The sequence below is a fragment of the Lytechinus pictus genome, chromosome 14 (genome assembly GCF_037042905.1).
Source record: "Lytechinus pictus isolate F3 Inbred chromosome 14, Lp3.0, whole genome shotgun sequence".
Taxonomy (NCBI): domain Eukaryota; kingdom Metazoa; phylum Echinodermata; class Echinoidea; order Temnopleuroida; family Toxopneustidae; genus Lytechinus; species Lytechinus pictus.
Window position 1 is genome coordinate 872,076 of NC_087258.1, and position 12,043 is coordinate 884,118.

The following is a 12,043-nucleotide window of genomic DNA, read 5'->3' on the forward strand; positions in this document are numbered from 1 at the left end:
GCCGAGATCTGAGGGGAGTCAATTTGAGCCACCCCCCCCCCCCCCCCCCCCGTATGTGTTGGTCTGAAATAGCCCAGTTTAGATAGGGTTAAGTACTTAATCTTATGTCGTATCCGCTGCCGTTATTGCTATACAAGTTCCATTTGCTTTTATTTTTTAGATTATTGCTTTTATTTGAAAAGAACATTTGTATAGCTGCCTGACTTTCTTATAATTGCACACAAACAAAATCTTTCCTCATATACGGCGTGCATTCAATAAAAAATCATGCAGCACAAAACATACATCAAACAGCATTCACCCAGTATTTCTCGACCTCTCATACAACATAAGTGGGGGAGTATACTTTAATAATAGGGCTCCTTAATTTTATAGGGCTCCTATATTAATTTTTGCAAGAAATTTGCCAACATGGGACTGTGTTTTTGAAAATGTCTAAAAACAGGTGGTCTTGACAAATTTTGAAGTGTGATGAGTACAAACACATATAATTTTCAAATTTTCTTCTTTTTCCCCTTGTTTTTCAATTATTTCTCCCAAAATATAAATCGAAGATTGTCTGCCTTTATGCAATTCAATAATATTGAGAAAAAAATGGTAGCAGAGTTGACTTTGTGATATTGAAATATTAAATATCCCCCCCCCCTTTCCTTTTGTTGGTCTTTCTCTATCTCTCTCTCCCTCTTTCTCTCGCTCTGTCTTTCTCAATCTCTTTCATTATGTGCACACGCTTCTCTACCTGTCTCAAACTCCTCATAATCCAGCCACACTCGTCATAATTTTCCCTTCATTTATCTAAAATGTTTCACTCTCTCTTTCCTGTTATCCACTCCCTCTCTTTTTTGGTGTAGGAATATAATCGTGAATTTCAATTTAGAATCAAATTTATTACTTTTTACAATACTCATTTTGTTACAATCTTTCAAAATACCTTTTAGTTTGATAAAAGAAATATGACAGTGGGCACAAGATCAATTGGCCTTCCTAAGACTTACTGCTCTATTTCAAGACTTTTTTAAAGAAGTGAACACATTGGAATTAATCATGCCTATAGCATTTTAATTTATGTGATAAAAATTACCCATGTAGACATTAAATGCCTTTAATCAATGACATAAAGTGCTGTGCTCAGTGCTGGGAATCTTGGGGAGCATTTCATGAAAGGACTTGTCAGATGTTTTATCCGACAAATACTGTGTTATCAGACAGTTACCATAGGAACAATGCCTCTCAGCTGATCGAAATCAAGGAAAGATTAAGATTTGACATTTTGTCGGACAAAAATGTTCATGAAATGCTCCCCTGGACTTACATGTGCATGGTTGGGCACCTACCGCAAATCAGCCACGGCACCAACAGATTGGAAGAGTGTTTCAATAACATTTGTCATATTTTAATACTTGATTTTGATTGGCTGAGAAACATTGTTACTATAGTTACTGGCAGACAAAATAGGACTTGCGGGATAAAATGTCCAGCAAGTCCATTGATGAAATACATTCCAGATTATTATCTCCCCATCCCGCCTCCCTTTTGATCAATAGTACATTTCTGCTTTGTTGTCCCAATTACGTTTGCAAATAAAACTTGGAATGTCTGTTCTTTGGAAGCAGATACCGTACAGCAAAACAAAACTGAATTAATGTTTCCTATAAACATCATTGTAAAACATATAAGATTGCTGAGGGCATGGTGAAATATAACATGTGACCCCCCCCCCCCCCTTTTTAGGAAATTTTCTTCTTACCAACATTACTGATACCGAAACAAGATAATCATTTATATGGCATATCAAAGAGTATTAAGAAAATGGAATATTAATCAAACAAGAATAGTAGACACATACCTATAACTTCATTATGCCACTTCCTCACCAATTTCCTTATTATTCTTCTTCTTCTTCTCCTTCTTCTTCTTCTTCTTTGCTGAAGGCTGAGAATCTTCATCTTCTTGATTAGTTTCCAACTGAAGTGAACTTGACTTACTTTCACTGCCTTTCCTTTTCTTTTTCTTCTCCTCACAGTTGTCCACAATTAGCTTATCTTCTTCCTCAGCTTTAGTTTTAACCTTCTTATGTTTCTTTACATTAAGTTCAGCATTATCACCTTTATCATTAGAAACACTTTTAAGATCAGTCATTTCATCTGCTCTTATCTTCTTTTTCTTCTTCTTTCTCACATTCTGGTCATCTAACAGTGTCTCCGTCTCCATCACATCCTCTTTGGTTTCACCTCTTTCCTCAGAACGTATAACAGTCTTCTTTTTCTTTTTGGACAATTTTCCATCAAGTCCATTCCTGGCTTCCCCTGAGGTTTGTTTCTTTGGAGTGGCAATCGCTCTCTTACCTGTCCGTTCAAAAAGCGCTACAAAGAATCCATTGGTCAAGTCCGTACGTGGTGATGCTCGTATACAGCATTGTTCAATGCCAGCATCCTCTACCTCCTCGCCAACAGACAATCCTCGATGATCCCACATATCTTCCATCGCAGGTACCAGTCTGAACCCTTCACTCTGCTTCAAGACAGCCTTCACCACTTCCTCATTCTCTTCCCTGAACAGCGAGCAGGTGGAGTACACCACTCTCTTCACACTTGGAAAGGAGAGGGCATGACTGAGGATGCGACACTGTAGCTGCTGAAGAGATATCAGTCTTGCCTTGTCCTCCCTCATGTCTTCATCTACCAAATAGTCTTTCCTGGTGGCCATACCGGACCCGCTACATGAGGGATCGACTATGATGTATTCTACTTCCATGTTCTCTTCACTACAGGGATCAGTCAACAAGAAATCCTGATGCCTAGTCTCAGCTATAGACACTCCCGCTCTCTCCAGCAGTTTGTCCATTACCCCGATTCGTTTAGCATCCAAGTCGTACGAGTAGATTTTCCTGAATTATTAGAAGATCATAAAAAGAAGAATTAATGTCAAAATAAAGAATGTGTTTCCAATCCAATAGGTGCTGTTCATAGGGCTGTGGAAGGAGGGGTCACGTTCACATACAATTTCTCCTGCTGCCCTTTCAGTCACTAAACAATCACCTGACATTCAATTTAAATCGCCAAGCTGACTATAGGCTGACAGGTGATGAATTCATATTAATCTTCTTGTTGATACTGCCAATCTACGAATGTAAGTCATTGTAAATCGTGAGAAATTTTTCTTCACTATTATGTTATGCATGTTTTGTGAATTGTCATTGTTTTCTGACCAATAAAGCTTAACAAGATTTTTTTTTTTAATAGTAAAAAAAGAGGAATCAATTTTGGCGATTTGTCAGTGGTTATATGTGGCAGTTCACATATACAAAAATAAGAAATATTCTGAATTACTTACCCTTCATTCCCAAGTAAGCTGGCCAAATGACTAGTCTTGTTACCAGGAGCTGCACAAGCATCTATAACAGTTGAGCCAGGTGTTGCAGATAGTATGTACGCTGGAAAACAGCTTGCCTAGCAAACCAAAACAGAATACACATAATAATTCAGTCAGTTTATTTGTATTCAAGAGATCTATTAAGGCAAATAATTGTACATCTTTTCCTGGTTAATGGCCAAAACTATGGTGCATTAACCCAAAAAAGACTGGGGGACTGATTCAGCCCAATCAGCCCCCCCTCAACATTTTTTGTGATAAATCCACCGTGCAAATTGTTTTGACCCACGTTGCTCGCTGACTTTTTACTCTCAAGTCTCGCGCAACTTTTAAGACAAAAATTGCGACCCCCAGGTACGCGGTTCCGAAATTACACATTATTTTGTTAGTGCATGCAGAGTAAGACCCAAAATTGCTCAAAAATTTTGATTTTATGCATAAATTAGCAATGAGACTTTCCGCAGAATTTGAACTTACAGTTTTGTAGATTATGCCATTGGTAACGCGTGTGCTAATTTCCGTCGTGATCGCACGATCGACGGCTGAATCAGCCCCCACCCAGCTCAGTCTTCTTAGGCGTTGAAATAGCCCAGTCTATTTAGGGTTAATATACCCATTAAAAAAACTCTGCTACGGATATAAGGAAATAATGATGATGATGGTGGTGTTGATGATTATCCTATGCTGATTAATGGTGATGATGATGATGATAATGATGATGATGATAATGATTATGATGATGATAATGATGATGATGATAATGATTATGATTATGATGACGAAGATACGATGACAGTGCTGGTGATGATGATTGATGATATAGATGGTGATGGTGATGATGATGAAGATGATGATACTGATGAAGATGATAATGATGACGATGATGATGATGATGATGACAATGATGAGACAGTGATGGCAATGATGATGATTATGATTATGATGATGATGATGGTGATGATGATGATGATGGTGATTATCATGATGGTAATGATGATTATGATGATGATGATGTTGATAACGATGATGATTATGATGATGATGATGATGATGATGATGATGGTGATGATGATGATGATGATGATGATAATGATGACGATGATGATGGTGATGATGGTGTTGGTAATAAAGATGATGTTAACGAAAATAATAAAAACAATGGAGAAAAAATATATACCCCCCCCCCCAGGCAAAAATGGGGGAAAAGAACACCAATTTTTTTTTTATGATTAAGTAAAAAAGAATAGAAAATTCACCTTGTCCATGAGGATGATGCTTCCATCAAGATAAAGAGGATGATTGTGAAAGTCAGTCCTTGAAGCAAACACTAATACATCATCAATATGAAAATCAACAGCAAACTCATACTCTCCAAGGCTCTGACTCACATCTACACATAGGTTACTGTAGGCAGAAAGGGGATAGGTAAAAGGGGATTATGTTAAAGGTGATATGACATACATTCCTGCCACATTTGCCCGTCTTAACACTTCAGAGGGCATAGGATTGGAGTTAGGGTTGTAATAGAGGGTTTTGGTTCAGAATAATGACAAGACTAGGATAAAGAGTTTTTTTAGCTTTGGAGGTTAGGTTTTATGTTTGGCTTTAACATGCATATTTTTCATCCAAGCAATTGCCACTGGAGCAAATGTCCCGGAACCATTCATAAAGAATATCATCGATGCAAGTGATAATCTGCTGCTCTACTGGAATGTTGTAGGATGATTGCCTTTGGCGATAGGATTTCAAACATGTATTAATGACCAGAAGTTAAATGTAGATTATAACCAAAGTCTGGTTTACATAACTCGCGGGACTTCTCGAGTGGTCTGGCAGTTGATTTTAACAAGATGACTGCGAAATTCCCTTAGATTCAATCCAAGGGGTTATTTGTACTTTGAAGGAAGAGCAACATGTAATGATTTTAATATAAATTTTAAAATAAATGGATACAATATTTATATATATATATATATATATATATATATATATATTAATGTTACCTGATATACTGAGGAGTAGCATTTCGTCTTTCTTCTTTCACTTCTTCTCTCGTCATTACACAGGTATAACCTGCCTTGATGAAAGCTGCAATGACATCATCCATGCTTGTCTTCAAAAGATTCACACGTACATATCTTGGGATCGAAACTGAGAACAGAGATAAAAAGTGATAAAAACCAATAATTCAAAAGACAGTCTAAGCATTTTGCATACCTTAGTCCCTATACATGTTTAGCAGCAATCTAGTGGTATAGAAGTTAAATGACAAGTCCACCACAAGAAAAAGTTAATTTGAATAAAAAGAGAAAAATCCAACAAGCATAACACTGAAAATTTCATCAAAATCGGATACAAAATAAGAAAGTTATTACATTTTAAAGTTTCGTTTAATTTCACAGTTATATGCAGTTATATGCACATCCTGGTCAGTATGCAAATGAGGAGACTGATGACATCATCCACTCACTATTTCTTTTGTATTTTATTAAATGAAATATTCTCATTTTCTCCTCATTGTCATGTGAAACAACGATTTATTCCTCCCTGAACATGTGGAATTAGCATTGTTTAATACTATATGGTTCAGTCAAGTTGGTCCTAATTGCCAAATCTGTAAAAAATTTATGCTAGTTTGATTTTTCTCTATTTATTTAAATGAACATTTTTCTGAGGTGGACTTGACCTTTAACCCTATCTTAACTGGGCTATTTCAGACCAGTATATACTGGGGGGGGGGTCAAATTTACCCCCCCCCCCCAAGATCTAGGCCACTGATCGCGCGATCGCCGCGAAAAATTTGCACACGCGTAGAGCCGGATGTAAACTACAAGACTGTATGGTAAATCTTTAAAAAATTCATTTTTTATATTTTTAATTAATTAATTATGCAAATAAGCATATGAAATTTCCCCTAAATTTTGTTTTTGCCTTTAATTTCTAACCACGTAATGCCATATTTTGATTGTAAAAACGTACTAAATACGCCAAAAAACGTACTGGTTGGCAGGTCTGAAGGACTTGTCGGACGTTTGATCCGACAAGTCCTGTTTTATCCGACACAGTGCATCTCAGCCAATCAAACTCAAGAAAAAGATGCCAGATCTGACAACTTGTCGGACGAAAATGTTAATCAAACGCTCCCCAGAACAAGACTCTTTTACAAGAATTGGGGTTGTGCAAGAATGAGCTAAATATAGGACTAAAAGTCATCCACGAGGACATGGGAAAATTTAAGAATTCATGAGGTCAACAAAATTTGATGCTGCAAGTATCAGTCGTTTACTAACGCATCTACTAATAATTTTAATTCAAGTCAAATCAAGTGGAACTGACAAGACACCTACCCCTCCCTTGTAAAGGACCATGATTAGATTTCCATACATGGGATAATTACCTTCATCTTTAACTTGACTAGGCAAGAGATCAGATGAGCGGGTTGCACCTTTCTCCTCTTTCAACTTCTGTAATTCGGCCTTGAGTTCTTTCTTCTGTTTCACCACAGCTTTCCTATACTTGCCTGAACAAGCACCAGCAAGCTTCTTCCCGAACAGGAAATCATACAAGAGTACCTGATATTTTAATTTGGGGGAGATGGGAGAGACTCATGGTTAAAAGAAGAAATGTGGGCATTTTTTTTTCAATAACAATATCTTCTTTTTTCTCTAGTTTACAAACCATGTTCGGGTTTTTTTTTTCAGAATAAATTGAAAGGTAGAATGCCTTTAAGTTTAAAAGAAAAGTATCAATATCAAAATATGTTTATATTGCAGGCCTTAATGATAGTAAGAGGGGAGGGCCAGTGAATTTCTGGGCAGAGCGGATGCGGGCTGTCCGCGGGATCGGCCATTTCAGGGTGTTTGTCACTTCGGGGATCCCCATAGAAGTTGCAGCAGGGCTCTTCAGGCTTCAGTAGCTCTCTTGTTTTGTAGCCGGTTTTGGTGGGAGTATTTTTTTTTATTGATCCTCTCATTTTGCTTATTATTTCTAGGATGATTCTCTCTTTGGGTTTTGGTTTCCTTTAATGCCTCACAGCTTTTATCAGACGGTGGGACCACCACTTATTTGCACTCATACCATATGTTGTGTATTTTTTTTCATTTTTCTTTATATTTAACTGTATGTGAATGTGCCATTTTTAATGTGCAAATTATGAAGATGATATATATCAAATTTGCTAGTTGAAGGGCGAGGCCACATTTCTGTTCACATCAATTTCAAAGGCCAATGAAATTGACATTGAGGCAAGTCAAAACAAAAGGACATCCATGCCCATTGTCTTGGATGAATTATATTCATTGTCATCCTGCAACGCCACATTGAACTTTATCAGAGTAATGGCCATTTCATTGGTCCCAACATATTTGACTGTAGTATAAGAGTAGAGGCACGCAACGGTCAACCCGATTCAACAGAACTTACAAGTGCTAAGTTTCGATCCATCCATGGAACCTTCTGTAGAAATGCCACATTCTCTATGATTTGATCAATGATAGTTGCATACTTCAGAGACTCGCACACCAGGGCATACAACTGCCGGATATTCTAAAGAAAGAACAATTGAACAACATATTGAGCATTTGATGATGAAAAAGAATAAACATTAAGGCCCGTATTCTGAAGTCAGGTTTAACTTAGACAGTGGTCTAACTCAGTACTAAAATTATGGGGAGCCAAAAATTCAGAAATTCTGTTTAAATTGTATATTTCTTATGTTTACTATTTTGTATCCTTTTGCTTTCATAATGAAGAAAAATACTTCAGTTATCATTCCCAGACAGTTAAGAGCAATATGGATGTCATGTGAGTTAATAAATTGAATGTGTACTGTTAGAGATTTGTGCTCCAGTTGGCTCTCCATAGTTAAACCACAACTAAAAACCAGGGTTTAATTTAAACCCGAGTTCAGAATACGGGCCTATGTGTAAGGAAAAACCTCCAAGCTATGAGTGATGAAATATTATTATTTATTTGACCAAATCACGACACAAACATAAATGAATATTATACATATACATGTATACCAAAATAGTAAAAACAACAAATGCAAATTTTCCTATTTTCTCTTGACCTAGTGGAAAAATAGCTTTTTTAGAAGTCAGATGCCTTGTCTCATGGAAATCAACCAAAAAGTTTCTTTCTTTTAAAATAGCAAAACATATTAATAGGACTGAAAGCCAATTCAACATTTTCTTTTCATGTTTCCTTCTGTTGTTTGAAGGGTTTATTTTCATTCTTCTCCTTTTTTATGCATTTTGCTGGTTGAATTCTTTTCATTAAAGGGGAATCCAACCCAAATAAAAACTTGTTTTTATAAGGAAAAGAAAAATCAGACAAGTTGATAGGTGAAAGTTTGAACAATATTGGACAAACAAGAAAGTTATGAATTTTTAAAAGTTGTAAATATTGGTAATCACTATACCCATGGAGACTTCAAATTGGCCGCATATGTGATGTCATAGTGATGTAAGGCAAGGACAACTCTTCCATGTACTCCAATACATATTATGGTTAAAATATCATTTTTCCCAAAAGTTTTATTTCAAATTATATTTTTCTTTCATGAGGACATAAAACAATATACTACCTGGGTTATATTTAGATTACTGCCCCAAGGGAATGGGTACTTAGGAGAAAACCACAAATCCCTTATAATAAAGTACATGGCTTATGGAAAAGTTGTCCTTGCCCCTTGTCATAAATACCCAGTTGCCAATTTGAAATCTACATTGTATTATTGATCTCAATTTTAAAGCAGCTATAACTTTCTTATTACTTGTCCGATTTCTTTCAAACTTTCACCATTCTGTTTAATTCCTTTTTCTCCTTCCCAACACAATATTTTATGGCCAAGGCTGGATTCCCCTTTAAACACTAACAAAGCAGTCTTTAGAAAATGCAGAGAACATTCATCATTATTTGAAGCAGCTTTAAATGTGTTTTTCTTCCTTTCACATTATACAAAAAATTTGTAATTTCCTCAAAGTCATTGATATCGAGTAAATATGGGCAGCCAAAAGGGCCAAAATTACCAATCTCTAAACAGAAACTCTCAGAAATAGCATCTCAGGGGAGCTTTTCATGAAAGGACTTGTCGGACGTTTTATCCGACAAGTCCCATTTTATCCGACAGTTGCCATAGTAACAGTGCTTCTTAGCCAATCAACATCAAGGAAAGATGTCAGATCTGACAACTTGTCGGACAAAAATGTTGATGAAACACTGCCCTGAAATACATGTAGTCTTCCTCAGAAATAAATGCAGTCTCTCAGATAAAAATTGTTGTTTCTTAGAAATAAATTAAGTTCCTCAGAAATAAAACTATTATCTCAAAAAATAAAATGAAACATTCAGATATAAATGCATTACTTCGGACGAATAGTACATATCAAAGTCAGAAATTAAAGTATTTAACCAGAAATGGATATTATTGAGAAATAAAAGACAACTAAGAAATAAATCTTGTCAATCAAAGATAAAAGATTTTAGAAATATAACACTCATTCACAAAAAAACTTGTAATTGAAATAGCAGTAGACGTCTATATTTTACAAACGAATGTCATCCTTCAGAAATAGATAATCTCGCAACGCAAATAAAACAATTTCAAAAAATAAGAAAACTCTTGAAACAAAGATAACTGCAGAATCATAAGTTTACGGTACGTGGAATTAAAACAATTCTTGGAAATAATCCCCAGAAACAACGTCGATGGTTATTTCGGATTCTTAGTCAGTTTGACTTAGCATCAGCATGATTAGTGTCTCAAGTTTGTCCCCATGCATCAGTAGAGGCGCACGGCCAGTATTGGAGACTGTCTCCAATGTGGGAGATTATCTCCAATATCAGAGACTTTTGTAAAGGATTTGGGTATCCAATTTCAGAGACAGTCTCCAGTTTTGGAGATCAATTTCCTTTGTTTACATTTGCTGCAAAAGGATTACCTTGGCGGCAAATAAAAATGTGATATTAGCAGATTCCTCATGAAAAATTACCCCTTTTCACCGTCTACTTTAAAAATTCACCGTCTACTTTTGTTTTGATAAGGATTTTTGTTGTCAATCACACACAAAACAAATGGGCTTCTGTCAGTTCTGACCTCAGTGAGACAAAATTTTGGGTGGAAAAAATCATGTTTTTGTTGGTGTTGTTTCTTTTGTCCTTTTGCAAAGCAAGTCTCCAATGACATGTGGGAGATTGTCTCCCCTATTGGAGAGAGTCTCCCATATTGGCCATGCGCCTCTCTACTGACATGCGCATGCAGTGCAGTGACAGTGGATGGTGATAAGGTCGACATTCATGACATTATGTTTGTGTGTGTGCTGTGTAGAGTCAACACAAATAAAGTATTTCTGGAAAGGAAGTGGTTACGAAAGCACACTAGCGCCGAAGGACTGCAGATGCAGCGAACAAGCACTCAGTACTCACACGTATTGCGAGGTTAGTAATAGTATACTGGCGAACGAGCAGCTGCAGAGAATTTACCATTTTTATAAAATAGCTGTACAAGCATCGCGATTGGTCAATACGCGTCACATGACATCCAACTTTTTTTGTGCACTGCACGGTAGTACGGTAGTGCAAAAGGTGTGCAACGAAAATTGACATTGCACGCTCAAGCAAACCAGTGCGGTAGAACTAGAAGTCCAACAAAACTGTACTGTAACTTTTTAAAAAATTGTTTCTGTGTTGGTATTTTATAAAACAAATTTGCTCTGTCGTGCGTAAAAGTAAATGCAGAGAAAGCTCGGTTTCTTCAGATGGAGCACACTGGGCACTCGCCGCAAGCGGCTCGTGCACAGTGCGACTCCTATCTAAAGAAACCTCGCGTGCTCTGCATTTCCACTAACGCACTCGGCTGCATGCATTAATAACATCCCCCACATCGAATTACGCGTGTGGGACCATTGGCATTAATTTAAATAAAATTAAAACGAAAGGTAATTACCTTCGAATTACTATCGTACACCAGTGATTTAATAGACTTTTCCTTTGACTTGGCTTTACTGATAACAGCAGATGCCTCATCATAGATATCTACTTTGACGAGACTCATTATTTAGTGAATATTTAGGCCCAGTTCTGCTCTGGAAATGCCAAATTGTTACTCCAGCCAGTATCTATTCTTGCATGCACGACACGTGTGGATTGTCTCCAACCAGCGGCACTCCATAGATAAATGATAAGGAAGGGGATCCGGATGATCTAAAGTTGTCTTGATGACCCCGCCACCCATCCAAATTTTAATCTGTTGACAGAGCCTGTTTCCACGGCTTGTTGATTAACTGAATTGACAAGTGAAATTTAAAGGACTGTTTCTATTAATTTTACAAGTCAATGCAAGTTCATTCATTTGTTTTTCTATCTATTCTAGGCCTATCATGTAATAAATTTCCCAAAAAATGAAAAATAGTCTGCTTGGCATATAGCCTATAATTAATCACCACCCCAAAATTATTCATAACCAAGGTTAAATTTTAAAAATATAGAAGAAAGGGTGAATAGAAATATGAATTCAATCATATCCTGATTGTTATGTCATAAAAAACACAGGATTATTATCATTTTATTTTATTTTTTTACATTTTTATTTATTTTTTCATGTAGGTAAAAAGGTTTTTGAAATTTAGCCCAATGCAGCAAATCTGGCACTCTCAATTTGTTTGACCAG

At 36.5% G+C, this 12,043-nt stretch overlaps 1 protein-coding gene across 1 annotated transcript; it reads right to left on the bottom strand.

The window, feature by feature from the left end:
* Positions 1–866: 866 nt before the first annotated feature.
* On the bottom strand, positions 867–11,523 carry LOC129276810 (28S rRNA (cytosine-C(5))-methyltransferase-like). Its single transcript, XM_064109501.1, has 7 exons — positions 11,321–11,523; positions 7,795–7,917; positions 6,770–6,944; positions 5,376–5,523; positions 4,629–4,776; positions 3,334–3,449; positions 867–2,887 (listed from the first exon to the last, which is right to left on the bottom strand). Exons 1-7 carry the CDS (start codon positions 11,426–11,428, stop codon positions 1,858–1,860), a joined length of 1,848 nt encoding a protein of 615 aa, XP_063965571.1. The 5' UTR covers positions 11,429–11,523; the 3' UTR covers positions 867–1,857.
* Between the last annotated feature and the right edge of the window lie 520 nt (positions 11,524–12,043).

What these genes read in the sequence shown, in the direction of transcription:
- LOC129276810 (XM_064109501.1), bottom strand. Translation starts at nt 11,428, where the DNA reads ATGAGTCTCGTCAAAGTAGATATCTATGATGAGGCATCTGCTGTTATC. An exon ending in TGGATCGAAACTTAGCACTT is followed by an intron (nt 6,945 to 7,794) that starts GTAAGTTCTGTT and finishes TTAAAATATCAG; the next exon opens with GTACTCTTGTATGATTTCCT. An exon ending in GCATCATCCTCATGGACAAG is followed by an intron (nt 3,450 to 4,628) that starts GTGAATTTTCTA and finishes TTGGTTTGCTAG; the next exon opens with GCAAGCTGTTTTCCAGCGTA.